The following is a 23079-nucleotide window of genomic DNA, read 5'->3' as shown; positions in this document are numbered from 1 at the left end:
GTTGAAGCAATTTATCAACATAGAGCTTTGGCACCACAGGCATTGTTTCTATCATCTCACCACCTCGGGCAGCTATCCTCTGAGGTGATATGTGCTATCAGAGAGTTTGATAGCATAGACCAGGGTGCAATGCTTTTCATATCATTGCTGTCAGGTGAAAGCCTTGTATCTCCAAAGTGCCAACTTTTCAGGAACTACGAAAAACAATGTAACAATGTATTTCTGAGGTTATCCCATGGCTTTTAAAAAAGTTTCATCAGTCCAAGTGTCACAGAATTGTCTTAATCTATACAGAAGCTTGCAATCCTTCAAAATAAAATTAAAACTTCATGACCAAAAATTACCAAAATTGGAGTTAGAAGGTTTCACATGACAACAGCAATATGCTCTCCTCTTACTTTAGATGAGATAATGCATCATGATTTTTGTAGTTCTCATTAGCAACCGAGTATTTTCCACTGGCATGTTGTCAAAAAAACACTCCTCATATAGACATTCTCATTTATGAGAGTTTATGATCAATTTGGTGTTTTTGCTGAAAATCATCATAGCTTCTTGCTCCCTCTAGTGGTTAATTTCTCCCATTTGTAAATTGATATATTCTTCTGAATCTGATATAGATAGCTACTATACCCATGTGTCACTCCTTTTCCTAATCATTTGGACAGCTGCTGAACTAGTACTGCTGCATCTTTCAAAATGGCAAAAGGCTGGAGAGTGAAGTTACATTGAGAGTTTAAAGTGTATATGTGAAATCTTCTCCCAGGATCTCAGAAAATTACGCTACTTGCTTTGATCCCAACCCTATGGACTAATTGGAAGGTTCTCTAGTCCTGGTTGATAGGCATCAGAGCATCCATATAAACCTATTTGTGTGTGTGTGTGTGTCTATAATGGACTTGAATGAATGCATTGTACAGCCTACAAAAGAACTAAGCATCGTAGGGCTGCAATCAGTGGAAAATGTAGCACCAAGTTGGAGGTAGGGGGTTGGGTTTTGGTTTCTTTGTTTGCTCTTCAAGTGTCTTCCGATGACATTTGTTTGAAATCCTTACATCAATGCCCAGCCCATCACTTAGCATCACACACAGAGAAAAGAACCACAGATGAAAATGTTCCATTCAACTAGCCAATCATCGCTTGCATGTCCTTTAATGGAAAGGTCTGTGCTCATCACACATGGCATGTGAAGAAGACCTGTGTCGCTGTTTCTCAACTCCAGATCATCATCACTCATGGACAGGCTGCATATTTTTCTGACCGTTCTCTTAGGTAATATTTTGGCACAGTTATATAAGATCAAGTTTTAATTGTTACGTTCCACTTTGACAATAAATTCATACCTACACATTGTTATTGTGTTGAGCAGTAACTTGTATTTACTGTAATGTTTAGCGCTGCAATACTAATACTAATTTCACCCTGCTTTCATGATTGCTTTTGTATTCCAGGAGCTGTTTTCTGTAGTCGGGATGGGATCTCTGGATCAGAGTTAGAGCTGACAGTCAGACCAGGAGACAACATCACTCTCTACTGTGACTGCAAATTCTTAACTGGATTATACATAGTGTGGTTCAGGAACTGTTCTCATGAGAACCAGCCTTCTTTTGTTCTGAAAACAATAGTTGATGATCTGAATCGTTTCCCTCGCTTTAATTTGGTGAAGAACCAATCCACTAAATCCTATGACCTACATATTGAGAACATCAGTGTTTCTGACCTGGGCCTCTACTACTGTGGAACTGAAGAGACCAAGGTGGAAGAAGAAGAAACAATTAATCCCACAATTACTTCCAAATATGGAAATGTCACTACAAGGATCCTATTCAGTAAGTATTCTGGCCTTTTTATGCGTTAATGATTTATGCAGTGAATTTGACCATTTGACTAACTAATCACTACTCTGTAGAAAAATGGGCTCCCTATATTAATGATGGAGTTGGTGAGCCATCATGATGCTAAGTCCACCACTATTGCTGTTACAATATTTATGTGTAAGTTTGCTACATCAACGCATCCTATGTGGCTGAAATCATGGAGATGAGTAGACGGTCGTGAGGTCAAATCCAGTTTGAAAAAAACAAAAAGAAAAGCAGTCTGGAATCATACAACAACAGTAGTTACAAATGATCCCTGCCAAATGAGAGACCTCTTAGATCTGAAGTGAAGTGGATCATCATAAATGTGCACCCAAGATTTTCCATTTCTATTTTCTTGTGCATAGACATGGAGGATAATTTTGTGTGCGGGACCTCAGAAAACAGGCTTCTACATGGAAAGAGGTTCCACATTGTATCTATCGCAGGAATAACCTGAAACACTGATGAAGAAGTTATTTAAAAGAGGATAATGATTATACTTGTTTGTTTACTCTAAAGAAAATTGTAAAAGGGGCCCCGGGCTGGAACAAATCCATCAGAGAGGCGAGATCGATAGTGCACCCAGAATATCAACTATCACATCATAGTGAGCAAAGCAGGCTCAAGTTATTGCTGCCAGATGAAAACCTCAGACCCCAAAGTACAAAGTCTTATTTTAACACATCTATGTATTTTGAAAATGAATGGGTTTCTTGGGTAACACAGCACACACATGACAATCGACACGCAAACTTTCAATTCAAGTAAGAAAATGACAAACAGAATTACAAGATTTTTATGTGACTGCAGTCAAACAACCCACTCAGAGATTTGATACATGTAACTTTATGTCTGATCCAGACTCCAGTGAGCCTTCCCACCCTTTTCCCCAAGACTGTGGACTGTGCTGGAGGCTGCTGTTCACTGTGTGTCCGGCCTCTGCTGCTCTTTCCTCCCTCCTCTCTGTTTTGGTTTACCATCTCTGCCAGAAAACGGGTAAGCTACAGTATATCTCACACTTATTCACTTACAGCTGAATTCTCCCATTCTTTCCTGTGCTTTGGTACTATGCATTTCTCCTCTATTTTTTAGCCTAGCTTTTGTTAAGTAATCTGACATTAAGTATTTTCTCTAAACATTTTCTTATACAATCACTGAAGAATAAAACTGGTCTCAGATCAGTACTCTACTTTTAAAGTACTGTGTACCATTGCGTGCTCTGGTCTAATGATGTTGTATTCATTTCTGCAGCTAAAGAACCTCAAGATCATCAGAAAAGACTTGACACCGGAGGTCAAACAAGCGGGAATCAGGTAACCAACAGTTAGCTTTTATCAGTCTTCATGTGTATTAGTAGGCATGTTGTTTTATCTCTCATTTACTGTGGCCATTTCTTTATTTGGGCAGTTACGTACGAGTGTATAGAGTGTGTGATGACTGAGGCCTATTCAAAGAAAAGTGTTTAATAGTTCAATAGCAAATCATAGTATCCTACATAATCATGATTCTAAATTACAAATGTCAAATTGTCTCTTAGGATGAAGATGGAGTGTGTTATGCTGCATTGGATATCCGCCAGGCATCACAGAGACCAAAGAAGAAGAAAGCCCCGAGCTCTGACTTCAGCACCTATTCTGCCATCAATACCAGTAGGATGTAAAGGGGCAGAAAATTATTGTCAGTAATTAGATAAAATAATAAATATGAAATAAACTAACTTCATATTGTATAAACCCCCACCCGCCCCCGCACCCCTCTGGTAGGTTATACCATTTTTCTAAACTCTTGCTGTGGCTGTTTTGAAATGTGTGTACATCGCGGCATGGTTTAAGTTAACACACACACACACACTGGTATGACTGATTATAGTCACTGATATATACAATTTCAGTTGTTTTTAAAAACACAGCAATAAAAGAAAAGTTGACTCTGAACTCTCTCCCTCCAACATTATCTTTATCTCTGACTCTGAGGACCAAGATAAGTTGTGTTGTTGAGTTGAATATCCGGTCCAGAGCACTGACTTCAGTATTCATGTGGCCATCAGCACTAGCAGGGTGTACTGGGGAAGGGAGAGGAAGAGTCTCATGCTTAGATCAGTAGCTACTAGCAGGATGTCAGTTGGTATCTTTCTTACGTAATTACAATTCTGACATATCAAGAAAACATCTCTCAGGCCATGAAGATTTTTTACAGTGTTCCATTTACTTACAGCTCATATTTTCAATGTTAATGCTTACATGTAACAGCAATCACTGACACCATATTACTTATGGAATAAATATGAAATATAATATTAGTTTTGCTATCTATTAATTATGTTCTTATCAGTGTCATTAGATTTTGGAGGCATGCACTTGCTTGCTGAAATCTTTTAACGCAGTGGGCTAATAATATACAATAACATCCAGGTGAATGAAAGGCTTTTCTCTTTATAAAATATTTAACAGTTTCAAACATGCAATGAAATGTATAAACAGATATCACTTCTGAATAAGATTTAGAAGGTGCTTCAATTAATTTAAAAATAAAGTCTTATTGTATTAAATTGATTTTAGTGATGGCTCCTTTAGGAGGCGCATTCCAAAAGTGTCCATAAGAAAATGGAAGCACACAAAACTAGTAGCACAATCAAATAACTTTGCTTTGTAAAATGTGCATTCTGTTTGTTGCTAAATCTCCAATTATGTTAGGAAGGTATCACTTTCACACGCCACCTTTGTTGATGACAGTTTAAGAACTAAAATTAGGGCATGGAGTGTCTGATGTGTCGGCCAGATATCTGACAGATATCCCAACATAATAGCATTATTCTTAGAGATACACAAAATATTTTTCTTAACCCCCTGTTACTTATATTGCACAGAATTATCTATATAATTAGTAACAATTTCATTACCGTTTAATATAATTGCATTTCAAATGTGCTTGCTGGCTGAGAATTGTTCTTTTTAACCGCTGGCTCATAATAACTAATAACCTTGGAGTTAATTGGTGGGCACACTGGTTAGGTGTGCAATGTCTCACAGCTTACTTTGCTCATGCAATTTTATGTATACTTGCTTTGGGATTTTGTTTGATGAATTTAATGCATTTTATATTCATCATAGTTCTGCATAGCCTTTAGGACTGAACAGCTACAACCACCTTGAATAGGCTTTTGATTAAAAAAGATGAACAAAACAGGACAGTTTTGTTACAAGCTTCTAGCAGGCAGTATAGGGCATTGCAGTTTGAAAAGTAAATAAGAAGACCTACTCCAAGTACTACTACTAAGTACTACTACAAGTTTTAACCATTCCATTTATTGTTCTCCTCATCATACGCTGCTGTGGAGAGCTCAGGTGTAAACACTCATCAACTATTTTAGACGTAAAGCAGCGCATGTTTTCTTATCTGTGAGAGGAGAATTACGGAAGAAGTGGAACATATTGAGTTTGAGAATCTATATACTCTGTAGCCTATTATGTTAACACGCAGCCTCATTAATGGCAATTGTATCTGGAGTCTGGCCAATAGGGTCATCTGTGTGTCCCAGTTTTGTGAAGCCTCAATGTTTGGTCAGCGGACGGATTTGAATCTATGCCATTAATGTTTTTCACAGGATCAGAATGAACTCTTTAAATTCTACAGTATTATTACTGGCGATTCGAAATTTACTCAGTAAAGACATATTTGTATTGAGAAATAGTTGTGAATAATCAAATAACAACAATGGAAAATAACAAAGTATAACACACTGACTCCATTGAATTGTTGCATCTTTAGTGCCTTTGGTTATGTCTTGATTTGTCTCCAATGAATTTCAAGACATTTTTCAGTCTTAATTTGAAATACAAATTACAAATACAAATGCAAATATTAGTTACAATGGATGTCTTCAATAGTAGAATGAGTCTCGTATCACACATGGCAAAGACCCTGCCACTAGTCAGTCACAGTCAGGCGTCCACATCCACAGACTTTGGTTCCCCCTGGCTGCTGTAAACTTTCACACTGCTTGAGGATCTAACTTTTTTTTACAATGTAGTTCCATTATTATTTAAGTTATTAAGTTATTTATTTAAAACATGACAGAGAAGAGGCAGACCGAATCTCTAACCCTAACCCTCAGGAAGGACATTCCATAAACTGGGGTCCCTGACAGCAAAGGCACTGTCACCACTGGTTTTTAATCTAGAGCTTGGAATGGAGAGCAATGTTAAAGTGGAATATCCAAGAGGTTCTGTCTGCGTATAAGGTTTCAAAAGATCAGAAATATACAGTATGTGGGGGCTTTAAAAGCAATCACGAGGATTTTAAAATCAATTCTAAATTTTACTGGGAGCCAATGTAGAGAAACCAAAATAGAAGAGATGTGATTCTTTTTCCTAGTTTTAGTCAGTATTCTGGCTGCTGCGTTTTGAACCATCTGCAGCCTGCAGAAGGCCTTGCTACTGTGGGTGGAGTACAGAGAATTGCAGTAGTCCAGGCGGGAGGTGAGAAAGGCATGAATAACTCTCTAAAGGTCATGGAATGACAAAAAACACCAGATTTTACAAATATTTCTCAGCTGACAGAAACATGAGCGAACTACTCCCTGCATGGATTTGGTTTTCAAAATTTAGGCCAGAATCAAAAATGACTTTATGATAGATTACCGAGGGATTCAATAATCTTTAGTGTCCTTTGGATGACCAACCACAGTGACCTCAAATTTACTATCATTTAGCTGCAAGAACATCCAGCACATAATGTCAGCTAGACAGTCTTTAAGTGAATCAAGCACCAGTTGGTAGGGTGAACCGCTAAATAAAACTGAGTGTCGTCAGCATAACAGTGGAAAGAGATGTTATGATTCCTAATTATGTGACCAAGTGGGAGCATATACAGAGAAAATAATAGAGGACCCAGAATAGACCCCTGGAGAACACCACAGTTGAGAAGTGCTAAAGACAAGCCCCAGCAACCCATGGTACCAGAAAAATGTCTGCCCATAACACAGGATGCAAACTAGTTAAGAGCTGTGTCTACCTTTCTACCTTTCATACAGTTGATCATAAAATTATAATTGTGTCACAATTAGCACAAAACCATAAAAAGGTGTGATGGACTCAGTTTTAGATAATGCCGCTCCTTAGAAGTTTGGAAAATCTAATAATATGAATAATAATAATGACTAGTCCATGCCCGGGAATGCGCGCGCCACAACTACGTGCAGACTTCCGGGGATGCGCTCGCCACAACTCCGTGCAGACTTGCCAAAAAGGCGCATAAACAGCGTAAATTTGGGAAAATGGAAAAATCAGCTCCGTCAGTCCCTGCCTATGCCAATGCTCAATGCCCATGTGCAGTTTGAGATTGATTGGCCAACCCGTTGAGGAGCAAAATGGATGCGGACAGAGAGACAGATGGACGGACGGACGGACAGAGTTTTCCTCATTCTATAGTAGGATAACAAAAAAAAATATATAATATATACATATTTATAAATGTAAATGTAAATTAAATGTATATAACATAGAAAAGATGGGAAACCATATAAAGCACAAAACAAATAGTTTATTTGTTATAAATTGTGCTAAACAAAAAGGTGATCTTTGCACAACCGTATGTGCCAGGTGCGTCGGAGGAGTATGACAAAATATAAATCAGTAGACTCCCGCACACTGTCTTCACTTAACAAGAATTTAATAAATGACACAACATTTCGGTCAAGCGACCTTCGTCAGGTACCTTCGTCTAGATACCCGACAAAGGTCGCTTGACCGAAACGTTGTGTCATTTATTAAATTCTTGTTAAGTGAAGACAGTGTGCGGGAGTCTACTGATTTATACTTTATAAATTGTGCTGAAAAAATACAAGCACTTCAAAGCACACACACAAATACAGACTTATGCTGACATGTCACTAGAAATAGAGGTAAAATCGGAAAATGACATAGCATGACCGGAAAAGCCGTCAAAAAACATAGGAAAAATAAGACAGCTCAAAATAAAGATAAATAGTGGGATGCTAACACTAATAATTTGTGCAGACAAATAATATATTAAAGACGAGATGAAATGAAAAATGCCTTTTTAACCCTTTTAGATCACATCCCCGGTCATACTGTGCACCTATTTAACAATATATGCCAAAAAAAATACCAAAAATCAATTTCATTGTATTCTTATATCAAAATTCAATCATGTTTTCTTCCTGTAAAACAAAATATGCCGTGTGCTTACGTAAGCATGCCCGTAACCAATTTCAACCAATAATATCATGACATCCACCCATCAATCAATCTTCAACTTTTAGCGCACAGAGCTAAGAGGCTAAGATTCATTAGTTAGCTAGCTAGCAACAGCATGGTACTTCGGTGTGTCTTCGGGTGTTATGACACACCCACTTTTCAACGTTCAAATCAAATTCCTCCCAACGTTATGTCCCGCCTGTCTTTCCTGTTTCACTCGGAAATACGTCATGATACGGAAGTTAGATACTCTCGAAATGCCGTTTCATCTCGACTTTAATAGTAATTATATTAATAGTAGATCCAGATTAAATATGGTGAAAGACAAACCCATACTGGAAGACTACCAAGCCAAATTGAAAACGACTTTGCATTCAATAGATAAATTAAGGGAATAGATCAAGGCCAAGAAATTCAAGAAATTCCAGCGTGATTTACGGGACTACGAGAATAACGCAGTGTACCACTGGTTAAACCCCAGGAGCTCATCTCAACGGGCCGAGGGGACACGTTCGCTTCCAGGATAATTCATCCACTGACTGCACATGTTCCAGGGAGGACGACTTCGTGGAGAGAGGAGCCTCGGCTCCTAGCTGGTTCTACATCCTCCTCGCTCTCAGCATCTGCCCAGAGAGCTGCTTTTTTTAGAGGAAGGGAGCGAAGTCTCGTCCTGTCACCGTTCAACACCCGAGAGGACCGCAACAGAGACCCCTGTGATTAACCTATCAAGTAAGAATCTCACGGGACCCCTAGTATCACTTTTCTCAAAAGGTCTATCGTTTGTACCCACTGCCACTACCTAAAAATCTTGATATGCTTACATGACAATACAACCTGAATGAAAAACAGCTAGTGCATGGAGTATTGTTGACCTCACAAAGAAGATGATCTTGTCAGTAAGGAAGTGAGAGTCAGAGTGAAGACCGGCCTGAAAGCAAGACATTCACACCTCTTGAACTGAGCAAAAGATGCTGTTATGTTGTATTATGAACATATCTTAGTGCTCTTACCAGAATAAACAGAAAGAAATCACATTTTCCTCATCAAAGCATGTTTGGTTTTCAATCAAACACACCAAACCTCTGTGTCTCACTGAACAGTGTATATCTGGCAAGTAGAGAGTGAGTGTTTGTTTTTTTAAAACAACAAAGTGTCAGTGTTTGCAGAACAGATCACACCACAAAAAGGCACACCAACACATGCATGTGCATACTCACACATGCACATACACACGCTGTATCAATGATATCACAGTATGTTTAGGTCCCCTTGAAAAGGAATGAGTATTTTGGTTGTTGAAGCAATTTATCAACATAGAGCTTTGGCACCACAGGCATTGTTTCTATCATCTCACCACCTCAGGCAGCTATCCTCTGAGGTGATATGTGCTATCAGAGAGTTTGATAGCATAGACCAGGGTGCAATGCTTTTCATATCATTGCTGTCAGTGAAAGCCTTGTATCTCCAAAGTGCCAACTTTTCAGGAACTACGAAAAACAGCCTTGGTTTTAGCTTGACAACAATGTATTTCTGAGTTCATCCCATGGTTTTTGAAATGGTTTCATCTGCCCAAGGGTCACAGCATTGTCTTAATCCATGAAAATCACCAAATTGGAGTTATAAGGTTTTCATATGACAACAGCGATATGCTCTCCTCTTACTTTAGATTGGATAATGCATCATGATTTTTGTAGTTCTCATGATCAACCCATTATTTTACAACTACTGGCAGGTCAAAAAACACTCCTCATTCAGACAGTCTCATTTATCAGTTTATACTGTATATGATCTGTATATATATTGTATATGATCATTGGTGTCTCCAGAAAATCATAGATTGTTGCTCCCTCTAGTGGTTAATTTCTCCCTTTTGTAAATTTGATTAATTACTCTTCTCAATCTGATATTATAGCCATTATACCAATGTATCACAGCTGCTGAACTATAGTGCTGTTGCATCTTTCAAAATGTCAAAAGGCTGGAGAGTGAAATTACAGTGAGAGATTAAAGTGTAGTGTATATCTGTGAAATCTTCTCTCAGGATCTCAGAAAATGATGTTAATCTACATTGTACAAACATGCTTTGATCCCAACCCTATGGATTAATTGGTAGGTTGTCTACTCCTGGTTTATAGGCATCAGAGCATCCAAAAAAGCTTCTTTTTTTTGTCTATAAGGGACTTGACTAAATGCATTGTACAGCCCACAAAAGTACGAGGTATTGTAGGGCTCCAATCAGTGGAAAATGTAGCACCAAGTTGGAGGTAGGGGTTGGGTTTTGGTTTCTTTGTTTGCACGTATCTTCAAGTGTCTTCCAGTGACATTTGTTTGAAATCTTTACATCAAAGGTCACACACAGAGAAAAGAACCACAGATGGAAAATGTTCCATTCAACTAGCCAATCATCGTTTGCATGTCCTTTAATGGAAAAGTCTGTGCTCATTACACATGGCATGTGAAGAAGACCTGTGTCGCTGTTTCTCAACTCCAGATCATCATCACTCATGGACAGGCTGCATATTTTTCTGAGTGTTCTCTTAGGTAATCTTTTGGCACAGTTATATAAGATCAAGTTTTAATTGCTATGTTCTACTGACAATGAATTCATACCTACACATTGTTGTTGTTTTGAGCAGTACCTCTATTTACTGCAATACTAATATTAATTTCACTCTGCTTTCATGATTGCTTCTGTATTCCAGGAGCTGTTTTCTCTAGTCGGGATGGGATCTCTGGATCAGAGTTAGAGCTGACAGTCAGACCAGGAGACAACATCACTCTCTACTGTGACTGCAAATTCTCAACTGGAGTTTACATAGTGTGGTTCAGGAACTGTTCTCATGAGAACCAGCCCTCTCTTGTTCTGAGAACAATGCATCATTCACAGATGGTCACCAGTAGATTTCCAAAAAGTCAGAATAATTTCCCTCGCTTTAATTTTGTGAAGAACCAATCCACTGAATCCTATGACCTAAAGATCAAGAATATCAGTGTTTCTGACCTGGGCCTCTACTACTGTGGAACTGAAGAGACCAAGATGAACGAAAAGGAGAAAATTACTCAAACAATTATTTACAAATATGGAAATGTCACCACAAGGATCCTATTCAGTAAGTATTCTGGCCTTGGTCCATTTTATGTGTTAATGATTTATGCAGTGAATTTGACCATTTGACTAACTAATCACTACGTTGTAGAAAAATGGGCTCTCTATATTAATGATGGAGTTGATGAGCCATGATGCTAAGTCCTCCAGTATTGCTGTTACAATATGTATGTGAAAATGTGCTACATCACAGCCTCCTATGTGGCTGAAATCAATTGCATGATTAGAAGTTCCTGAGGTCAAATCCAGAGTTTAAAAAAAGGCTGGAGTCATACTATAACAACAGTAGTTACAAATGATCCCTGCCAAATGAGAGACCGCTTAGATCTGAAGTGAAGTGGATCATCATACATGTGCACCCAAGATTTTCCATTTCTATTTTCTTGTGCATAAAAGACTTGGGGGATAACTTTGCATGCGGGACCTCAGAAAACAGGCTTCTACATGGAAAAAGGTTCCACATTGTATCTATCACAGGAATAACCTGAAACACTGTTGAAGAAGTTATTTAAAAGAGGATAATGATCATACTTTTTTGTTTACTCTAAAGAAAACTGTAAAAGGGGTGCCAGGCTGGAACAAGTCCGTCAGAAGCACTTTGTGACCATGTTTAAATAAGTGCTATATAAATAAATAAATCAGAGAGGCGAGATCAATAGTGCACCCAGAATATCATATATAATATAAAGAATAATAATAGATACTATCACACCATAGTGAGCAATGCAAACTGAAGTTATTAAACCTCAGACCACAAAGTCCTCTGCTCGTGAATAAAAAAAAGTCTTATTTTAAAATTGGCATCCATGTAATTTGGAAATTCATGGGTTTCATGGCTAACACATCATCACACTTGACCATATTCACAAAAAAATTCAATTCAAGTCAGAAAATGAAAAACATTTTTAAGTGACTGCAGTCAAACAAAGCTCAGAAATTTAATACACATAACTTTATATATGATCCAGACTCCAGTGACTCTGAGCCTTCCCAAGACTGTGGACTGTGCTGGAGGCTGCTGTTCACTGTGTGTCCGGCCTCTGCTGCTCTTTCCTCCCTCCTCTCTGTTTTGGTTTACCACCTCTGCCAGAAAACAGGTAAGCTACAGTATATCTCACACTTATTCACTTAGAGCTCCCATTCTCCCATTCATATTTGCGCTTTGGTAATATGCATATCTTCTCTATTTTTTTTTTTTTTTTTAGCTTACATTTTTTCAGTAATCTGAGATGAAATATTTTCTCTCAGCATTTTCATGTTAAGAGATGTTAATTTCCATGTTAATTTTCTACTGAAGAATAAAACTGGTCTCAGATCAGTACTCTACTTTTAAAGTACTGTGTATTGTTGCGGGCTCTGGTCTAATGATGCTGTATTCATTTCTGCAGCTAAAGAACCTCAAGATCATCAGAAAAGACTTGACACCGGAGGTCAAACAAGCGGGAATCAGGTAACCAACAGTTAGCTTTTATCAGTCTTCATGTGTATTAGTAGGCATGTTGTTTTATCTCTCATTTACTGTGGCCATTTCTTTATTTGGGCAGTTACGTACGAGTGTATAGAGTGTGTGATGACTGAGGCCCATTCAAAGAAAAGTGTTTAATAGTTCAATAGCAAATCATAGTATCCTACATAATCATGATTCTAAATTACAAATGTCAAATTGTCTCTTAGGATGAAGATGGAGTGTGTTATGCTGCATTGGATATCCGTCAGGCATCACAGAGACCAAAGAAGAAGAAAGCCCCGAGCTCTGACTTCAGCACCTATTCTGCCATCAATACCACTAGGATGTAAAGGGGCAGAAAATTATTGTCAGTAATTAGATAAAATAATAAATATAAAAGACACTAACTTCATATTGTATAACCCCCCTCCCCCACCCCCGCACCCCTCCAGCAGGTTGTACCATTTTTCTAAACTCTTGCTGTGACTGTTTTGAAATAAAATTTTAAGACTTCAGTTTATTTCATTTATTGGCATTACAATTTTTGGCAGAAGGCTTTACGCTTGATCACCTAGGGATTCAATAATCTTTAGAGTGTCCTTTGGATGACCAAACACAATGACCTCAAATTTACTATCATTTAGCTGAACATCCAGAACTTAATGTCAGCTAGACAGTCTTTAAGTGAATGAAGCCCAATAGTTTTGGTAGGGTTAACCGGTAAATAAAGCTGAGTGTCGTCAGCATAACAGTGGAAAGAGGTGCTATGATTCCTAATTGTGTGACCAAGTGGGAGCATATACAGAGAAAATAATAGATCCAGAATAGAGCTCTGGGGAACACCACAATTGAGTCCTATGTTTTTGGCAGAAGGTGTTATGCTTCTAGAAAGATCACCAAGGGATTCAATAATTTTTGGAGTATCCTTTAGATGACCAACCACGATGACCTCAAATTTATGTGACTAAGTGGGAGCATATACGGAGAAAATAATAGAGGACCCAGAACAGAGCCTTGGGGAACACCACAATTGAGAAGCGCTAAAGACAAGGCAGAGCCTCCCATGGTAACAGAAAAATGTTTGTCTATAAGACAGGATGCAATCTATGTAAGAGCTGTGTCTCTGATTCCCACAAAATCTGTGAGACGCTTGATAAGAATTTTAGAAGGCAGCACTGAGATTGAGCAGGACTTGATCTTAGCTCTGCTTTCGATACTGTTGATCATGAAATTATATTTGTATCAGCACAAAACCATGAAAAGTCTTGATGGACTTAGTTAGATAATGCAGCTCCTTAGAAGTTTGGAACATCTAATAATAATTATGACTACAACCCATTTTTATAAACCTTCACTTGACTGGTAACAGCCATTTCTTAAAAGAGTTATTATTATTAAGTCAGAACATTTACCACAGATATATAAACCAAGGTTGGCTACAGACATTAATCAGTAATTCATTCAATTCTAGACTGTTTAGCATAATGAGGACGAAATGCTCTGTAATGGTCCTAAGTGGAAATAACAATATGGAAGCATTTAAATATTTTTTACACTCCTGCCCATCTGCAGTCACAGTTTAGAGCACTTAGTCATCTCGATTGTCTCAGCTCCACCTCTGCTATAGAGATCCTATTCTGAGTGGAGGCGACAGCACCTGAAGACAAACAAATATAGTTTAAATTACAGGACTCAGTTTAGATCTTAGCCAGAAAATTGGTTGGTATCATTCACAGTGGATGTTAGCACATGATAAATCATCCAAATTAATTTTAAAGGTACATACAAATCAGTGCCACACCATTATTTCTAAAGTTTGATATCCTTACATGAAAATACAATCTGAATAAAAAACAGCTAGTGCATGGACTGATGATTGTCAACCTCACAAAGGAGATGATCTTGTCAGTAAGGAAGTGTGTCAGTGTGTGAAGACTAAGACCGGTCTGAAAGCAAGACACTCACACCTGTTGACTTGAGTAATAGACCCCATTCTGTTGTATTATGAACATATCTTATTGCTCTTACCAGAATAAAACAGAGACTTGAATCACGTTTTCTTCATCCAAGGCTTGTTTGGTTTTCATTCAAGCACACCAAACCTCTGTCTCACTGAGCAGTGCATATGTGGCGAGTGTGAGTGATTTTTTTTTGTAGACAACAGAGCATCTGTGTTTGCAGAACAGATCACACCACAAAAAGGCACACCAACACATGCATGTGCATGCTCACACATGCACGTACACACGCTGTATCAATGATATTGCAGTATGTTTAGGTCCCCTCGAAAAGGAATGAGTATTTTGGTTGTTATCAACATAGAGCTTTGGCACCACAGGCACTGTTTCTATCATCTCACCACCTCAGGCAGCTATCCTCTGAGGTGATATGTGCTATCAGAGAGTTTGATAGCATAGACCAGGGTGCAATGCTTTTCATATCATTGCTGTCAGGTGAAAGCCTTGTATCTCCAAAGTGAACTAAGAAAAATCACAAATGTATTTCTAAGTTTATCCCATGGCTTTTGAAATAGTTTCATCTGCCCAAGGGTCACAGAATTGTCTTAATCCATAGAGAAGCATGCAATCCTTCAAATGAAAATAAAATATGTTCTCCTCTTACCGTACATGAGATAATGCATCATGATTTTTGTAGCTCTCATTAGCAACCTAATATTTTACAACTACTGTCATGTTGTCCAAAAAAAAACACTCTTCATACAGACATTTTCATTTATCAGAATTTATACTGTATAAGATCAATTTGGTGTTTTTGCAGATTTTATAGATTTTTGCTCCCTCTAGTGATAAATTTCTCCCTTTTGTAAATTTGATTAATTATATATTCTTCTGAATCTGATATCATAGGTTGCAAAACTACTATACCCATATGTCACTCAATCTTTTCCTAATTATTAGGACAACTGCTGAACTTGTACTGTTGAATCTTTCAAAATGGCAAAAGGCTGGAGAGTGAAGTTACATTGAGAGTTTAAGGTGTACTGTATATCTGTGAAATCTTCTCTGGATCTCAGAACATGATGCTCCTCTACATTGTACATTGTACAAATGGACTAATTGGAAGTTATAAGGTTGTCTACTCCTGGTTTATACACGGCAGAGCATCCATATAAACCTTTTCTCTTTTTTTGTCTATGATGGACTTGACTAAATGCATTGTATAGCCTAGAAAAAGAACTAAGCATCGTAGGGCTCCAATCAGTGGAAAATGTAGCACCAAGTTGGAGGTAGGGGTTGGGTTTTGGTTTCTTTGTTTGCTCTTATCTTCAAGTGTCTTCCGATAACATTTGTTTGAAATCTTTACATCAATGCCCAGCCCATCACTTAGCATCACACACAGAGAAAAGAACCACAGATGAAAATGTTCCATTCAGCCAATCATCGCTTGCATGTCCTTTAATGGAAAAGTCTGTGCTCATCACACATGGCATGTGAAGAAGACCTGTGTCGCTGCCTCTCAACTCCAGATCATCATCACTCATGGACAGGCTGCATATTTTTCTGACCGTTCTCTTAGGTAATATTTTGGCACAGTTATATAAGACAATGAATTCATACCTACACATTGTTGTTGTGTTGAGCAGTAACTTGTATTTACTGTAATGTTGAGCGCTGCAATACTGTTCACATTTCACTCTGCTTTCATGATTGCTTTTGTATTCCAGGAGCTGTTTTCTCTAGTCGGGATGGGATCTCTGGATCAGAGTTAGAGCTGACAGTCAGACCAGGAGACAACATCACTCTCTACTGTGACTGCAAATTCTCAACTGGAGTTTACATAGTGTGGTTCAGGAACTGTTCTCATGAGAACCAGCCCTCTCTTGTTCTGAGAACAATGCATCATTCACAGATGGTCACCAGTAGATTTCCAACAAGTCAGAATAATTTCCCTCGCTTTAATTTTGTGAAGAACCAATCCACTGAATCCTATGACCTAAAGATCAAGAATATCAGTGTTTCTGACCTGGGCCTCTACTACTGTGGAACTGAAGAGACCAAGATGAACGAAAAGGAGAAAATTACTCAAACAATTATTTACAAATATGGAAATGTCACCACAAGGATCCTATTCAGTAAGTATTCTGCTCTGGGTACACTTCATGCTTTATGCAGTGAATTTTACCATTTTATTAACTAATCACTACACTGTAGAAAAATGGGCTCCCTATATTAATGATGGAGTTGGTGAGCCACCTTGATGCTAAGTCCACCAGTGTTGCTATTACAATATGTATGTGAAAATGTGCTACATCACAGCCTCCTATTCGAAGGTCCTGAGTTCAAATCCAGTGTAAAAAAACAAAAACAAAAACAAAACCCAAAACAGTCTGGAATCATACACACAAATGATTTACAAATGATCCCTGCCAAACGAGAGACCTCTTAGATCTGAAGTGAAGTGGATCATCATAAATGTGCACCCAAGATTTTCCATTTCTATTTTCTTGTGCATAATAGACTTGGAGGATAACTTTGTGTGCGGGACCTCAGAAAACAGGCTTCTACATGGAAAAACGTTCCACATTGCAACTATCGCAGGAATAACCTGAAACACGGATGAAGAAGTTATTTAAAAGAGGATAATGATTATACTTGTTTGTTTACTCTAAAGAAAATTGTAAGGAGTCCCGGGCTGGAACAAGTCCATCAGAGAGGCGAGATCGATAGTGCACCCAGAATATCAACTATCATAGTGAGCAATGTAAACTCAAGTTATTAAACCTCAGATCAAAAGTCCTCTGCTCATGAATAAAAAAAAAGTCTTATTTTAAGATTGGCATCCATGTATTTTGGAAATCCATGGGTTTCATGGCTAACAAATCACACACATGACCATATACATGCAAACTTTCAATTCAAGTAAGAAAATCAAAAACGGAGTTGACATTTTTATGTGACTGCAGTCAAACTCAGAGATTTGATACACGTAACTTTATGTTTGATCCAGACTCCAGTGACTCTGAGCCTTTCCAAGACTGTGGACTGTGCTGGATGCTGCTGTTCACTGTGTGTCCTTCCTTTGCTGCTTTCTTCTCCCTCCTCTCCTCTGTTTTGGTTTACCACCTCTGCCAGAAAACAGGTAAGCTACAGTATATCTCACACTTATTCTATATTCTCACATTCATTCATGTGCTTTGGCAATGCGCATATTTTGTCTGTTTTCTTTTTTAGCTTACATTCTTTTCAGTAATGAAATACACATGAAATATTTTCTCTGAACATTTTCACATATAATCACTGAAGAATAAAACTGATCTCAGATCAGTACTCTTCCTTTAATGTATTGTGTACCGTTGCGGGCTGTGGTCTAATGATGCTGTATTCATTCATTCAAGATCATCAGAAAAGACATGATACCGGAGGTCAAAAGAGAGGGAATCAGGTAACGCATTTACCACGGCCATTACTTTATTTGGGCAGTTATGTACATGTGTATAGAATGTGTGATGACCATTCAAAGAAAAGTGTTTAATAGTGCAACAATAAATTATTGTATTTAGTTGGTCATTACATTACATAATCACGATTGTAAATTACAAATGTCAAATTGTCTCTTAGGATGAAGATGGAGTGTGTTATGCTGCGTTGGATATCCGTCAGGCATCACAGAGACCAAAGAAGAAGAAAGCCCCGAGCTCTGACTTCAGCACCTATTCAGTCTGTTTCTACGGCCAGGTTGTGCCCACTGAAATGTGCCAGGCTGGCCTCACTCTCTCTCTCTCTCTCTCTCACACACACAAAAACTCACACACACTGATCTGACTGATGATGGTCACTGATGAATATATATATAATACAATTTCAGTTTTTTTCTGATAATAAACACAGCAATGATGCTGCTGAGAAGAGTTGACTCTGAACTCTTTCCCTCTAACATTATCTTTATCTCTGAGGACGAAGATGTGTTGTGTTGTTGAGTTGAATATCCGGTCCAGAGCACTGACTTCAGTATTCATGTGGCCATCAGCACTAGCAGGGTGTACTGGGGAAGGGAGAGGAAGAGTCTCATGCTTAGATCAGTAGCTACTAGCAGGATGTCAGTTGGTATCTTTCTTACGTAATTACAATTCTGACATATCAAGAAAACATCTCTCAGGCCATGAAGATTTTTCATTTTGTCACCACTTTTTACAGTGTTCCATTTACTTACAGCTCATATTTTCAATGTTAATGCTTACATTTAACAGCAATCACTGTCACTGTATTATATATGGAATAAATATGAAATATATTATTAGAATCACTATCTATTAATTAGCTTCTTACTTACCTATCAGTGTCATTACATTTTGAAAGCATGCACTTGCTTGCTGAAATGTATTCTTTTTAACCTCATGCTCATAATAACTAATAACCTTGGAGTTAATAATTGGTGGGCACACTGGTTAGGTGTGCAATGTCTAACAGCTTATTTTACTTATGCCATTTCATGTATACTTGTACTCTTTGGGATTTTGTTTAATTTCAAATAAAGTTTGATTGCGCTGAATCGAATGCATTTTATATACATCATAGTTTGTTTGCAAAACAGTCCTTAACAGTATTCCCTTGAATTCTTATTAACAGCGTAATGATTAACAGTGCATACAGCTAATCTGATTTTAGTTTTAGTTAAAAAGCAGTCCACATTTTGAGTGTGGTCGGTATATCCTGTCAGTTATACTCCGCTGAATCTGAAACTGAGAGCGGGACTTAGAAGTTAAAGATAGTGTGCCACCCCAGAGCACATGAGGCTCTGTGGTACGCTTCAACATCAAATATAGGGCAGTTACATTTCTGAGCAGCAGCATCAGAAGGACCCACAGCATGCCTTTTCAACAAAGAAAAAAAACACAGTGACTTTATTGACTATCACCATTTGATAGAAGAGTGGCCACACTGGGACGACAGATCAATCTGTGCCTTACTGCCTGATTATATAAGACAACAGCCCTCAGATGTCTTGCCATTGTATTTTTCTGCGAATTACTTGAAATTATCCACACTTGTAATGGCATCAACCACAGTGCATATGAATTCATTCTTGTTCTTACCTTCATGATGCATTTTAGGTGGTTTGTTTCCCTCCACAGCTTAAAGAACAATTTAAAAATTGGTCTGTTGTACAGAAACCTCTAGATAGAAAGTCTGTTTGTAGTTGCTGTGATTACAATCTGCTGCAGGTTCACTTTCTAAGAATTTTTTGATTGAAATCTGATCTTTTTTAATGGTAGAGATGATTGTTAAATGTTTTCATGTAGTTTCCTATCTTTATCTCAAGTTCACCATCAATCTCTACTGTAACTAGAAAATGTCACCTGGAGAATACAGTGTGGTTCAAGAGCTGAGTCTACTATTGCTATTTCATCAGCATTTCACCAATGTAGTTTTGATTCAATTCCAAGTATCACTTCTGTTGACCTCATACAATAGAGTCCATTTTGAGCTGATTCTGCTACAGAGAATTACACTGAAAATGATGAAGGTGTTTCAGAGAAATATCACGCAAAAGCCAAGACCGCTATGGTTTAAATTACTTTCTTAGCTCATTTAAGAAGTCCCCCCCTCCCTAGTTTCCAAGAAGTTACAGCAAAATACAGAGGTGACGATGACGTGCTTGAAGTTAACCTCACACTGCGAGGCTCCCTTCAATTATCTTTAATGTACCAGAGAAGTGATGTTTCGAGCGCAGTGGCTCTTCATTAAAAAAGAATTGCAGGGAGCCTTGCAGTGTGCAGACTGCTTTTGGCGGATTAATTGGACTCCTGTTCCGTCCAGCACCTGCCCTACATAAGAACAATGGATGTGCTTTGCTACCACCGATCTTGAAGTTAACCTCAACCGCATCATGTTGATCACTGAGGTACACAGGAAACCCACACTCCCATACGGCCCCTCGCAGAGCTCAACATGCACGCACTTAGATGTCGAGAAAAACAGCGCATACTTCGGAGTCAAAGAGAAAAAAAGACACACCCACACACACGCACCGTCAAATATAGCCCTCTGCATATCCATAAAGAGGTCAGAACAGGACATCAAAGACACAGGGGACAGGACTGGCCTTTTTTTTTTTCTTCAATTTTCGAAAAAAAAAAAGTTCCCGAATGTTCATTTCTCAATGTTTAAAAAACACACAATAACATCCTCTAAAATTCCTCTAAACTTTTGTATGTAAATGGCTCAAGATAACTGATAAATTAATAGCAATATTCAACAATGACTTTTACTTTCATGTAATCACTCTGTCAGAGTAGATGTTGAATTTTTCAAATGGTGGCTATCTCATTTTGGAGTATATTACTGTTGAAATGTAGATGAGCAGTAGAGTGGTATGGTGTTAAAGCGCAGTAAAGCCCACCACGGGGTAGAATTTAGCAGCGCTGCAGAAACCACAACTACAGCATGCTACTGTGGATTTCCGGTATATTTCTGAGTAGAGCTTATTTTAGTGACCAGATCATATCTTTGTGTGTTGTACAGAGATTTCAAGCCCCCATCCACTCAGTTTAATGAGTTTGTGTTAGTGCGCCGCGTAGACAGAGTGCGATTACATGCGCAGATTATTCCGGATACCAATGTCAGTAAAGGTCGTATTTAAGATAAGCTGCACATAATGCATCATGATATTCCAAAACACAAACATCCTGTATACATGAATATATTCTGGAGTATAACTCACACCGACCGCAAAAACAGTGTAAGGTGTTTACATGCCTCAGTATCTCAGTCAGTTTTCTGATAATTGTGATGTGAGTTTTTCCAAGTTTAAATGTGTTTACATGTGTTTTAAAATTGGAAAATGTGAGTGTCCGAAATAATATCTGCATATTAACCACCACAGCTGTTTCTTTCTATCTGTCGCACTGCTGCACGGTCTGCCGCTGGTCTTTGACTACTTGAAAGTAATACTGGAGAAAGAACAAATATAAAAGTACTATAAGGAATTTTAATTTTAATGTCCATAGCCTCACTCTGTAGCTTTCATTTTGTAGGAATAAATATTGTTTGTTTTTTCAGTCTCATGGCATTACTTGTAACAATGTTTTTTGAAAATGATTTTCTAACAATATTTATGTTGTATCTTACAACTTAAAGGAAAATGAAATTGTTTGTTACAACCTTGCATATTGAACTTGAAGAGGCCAAGGTTATCTCGGGTTACACCTTCTCCATTTGCTGGGTCAAACACAGGAGAGTGGAGAGAAGGAGGTGGTGTAGTCTCTGAACGGTCAACCATAGCTCCAGGTGAAACTCGCCTGACCTCTAGTGGAAAGGTTAAGTAATACACCAAAAGGCCATCAAAGCAGGTTTGAGCCCCCCAGGAGGCTTTCTCATGCTGCCAAACACTCCAAACTGAATTATAGTGTGGTATCCTGATTTTAAATTCACTGCAGCTGTTGGAACTGTGTATTATGGCCACGTATTTCCTTGCAGTATGGGTTCTGATCAGCCTGCCATGCTGTGTGAAAAAACCCAAATCCCTGGTGGCACAAGCAACGACTGGCAAAAAAAGACTTCCTAGAGATCTTTTGCTGTATTCATACAAGAAAAGAAATCAAATTTTAGCCCCTTTGTGGCACAGTTCTGACTTTTTCATGGCTGCGTAACAAGGAATAGAATCTGTATGGTTTCTCCTTGTTTCGCCAGCCACTAGAAGATCAGATCTGTGCCACAAAGGGTTAAAAGATCTTATGTGCTGGCAATACTTAGGTTCATTACTATAAAGCAATACACAACATCCCCTAATTTGACCACAATGTCCAAATTTATTTCGAAATTCATCATCAGCTATCAGTACATCATCAAACAAAGATCAGCTGACTGTCATATAATCATTCAGTGCATGTCCTTGTATAGGAGTTCCAAAGGAAAACATTTTATTAAAATACTTTCAAGACATTGAAAGAGTCAAAGAAATAAATAAGAAAGAAATAAGACATAATGAAAAATACCTTTTCAATAGGTAAGTTAATTCATTAATAATTACATTTCTAAATTGTTTGATTGGATTTTAAAGAAACTACTCAAGGCACTGACTTCAAGCCTGTAAACAATGAAAGTGAAAAATAAATCCTCAATAACAATCAAATAAACTAAGCATACAAAATATGCATTTAAATGCACTCATTCACAGTTATATCCACTCAAAAAGTTTTTTAGTGAAAGTAATTTAAGTCAAAGATCAGCTGTAGGCTATTATTTAACCAGCTATGATATCTCTATTAAACAAAGCCTTAATAAACACTGATAACACTTGGCAAAAATATACATATAATATAAACTATATTGAATTTTTCTCAAAGCAGGGCATGTTTCATCCTTCCTGCAGTAAATTTCTCACTTAGAGGTTTAAATTGAGTTTTGTTGCTTCTGTTACACAGAAGAGCAACCTCTGTTCAAACACTGTTAAATGCTTCAACCATAAGCAAGGCATCAGAAATCTACA

At 37.9% G+C, this 23079-nt stretch overlaps 1 protein-coding gene and 2 long non-coding RNA genes across 3 annotated transcripts; all 3 read left to right on the top strand.

The window, feature by feature from the left end:
* Positions 1–2747: 2747 nt before the first annotated feature.
* On the top strand, positions 2748–4032 carry LOC144538496 (uncharacterized). Its single transcript, XR_013504296.1, has 3 exons — positions 2748–2855; positions 3126–3172; positions 3397–4032. It is a non-coding gene; the product is annotated as an uncharacterized LOC144538496 (long non-coding RNA).
* A 6378-nt stretch (positions 4033–10410) lies between these two features.
* Positions 10411–13111, top strand: LOC139913732 (uncharacterized). The gene is made up of 5 exons (XM_071901856.2): positions 10411–10618; positions 10780–11187; positions 12152–12280; positions 12572–12633; positions 12858–13111. Exons 1-5 carry the CDS (start codon positions 10582–10584, stop codon positions 12978–12980), a joined length of 759 nt encoding a protein of 252 aa, XP_071757957.2. The 5' UTR covers positions 10411–10581; the 3' UTR covers positions 12981–13111.
* Positions 13112–16057: 2946 nt separating this feature from the next.
* Positions 16058–18798, top strand: LOC139913731 (uncharacterized). Its single transcript, XR_011784722.2, has 5 exons — positions 16058–16167; positions 16316–16723; positions 17599–17730; positions 17987–18033; positions 18210–18798. It is a non-coding gene; the product is annotated as an uncharacterized LOC139913731 (long non-coding RNA).
* Positions 18799–23079: the final 4281 nt, after the last annotated feature.

Source organism: Centroberyx gerrardi, chromosome 3 (assembly GCF_048128805.1).
Source record: "Centroberyx gerrardi isolate f3 chromosome 3, fCenGer3.hap1.cur.20231027, whole genome shotgun sequence".
NCBI lineage: Eukaryota > Metazoa > Chordata > Actinopteri > Beryciformes > Berycidae > Centroberyx > Centroberyx gerrardi.
The sequence above is the reverse complement of the archived record's forward strand: the minus strand, read 5'-3'. Positions and strand labels throughout refer to the sequence as shown.

Bases quoted from the DNA above. Each gene is read 5' to 3' on its own strand.
- LOC139913732 (XM_071901856.2), top strand. From the start codon at position 10,582: ATGGACAGGCTGCATATTTTTCTGAGTGTTCTCTTAG. The intron at 11,188-12,151 runs GTAAGTATTCTG...TATATGATCCAG, and splicing joins CACCACAAGGATCCTATTCA to ACTCCAGTGACTCTGAGCCT. The intron at 12,634-12,857 runs GTAACCAACAGT...ATTGTCTCTTAG, and splicing joins GTCAAACAAGCGGGAATCAG to GATGAAGATGGAGTGTGTTA.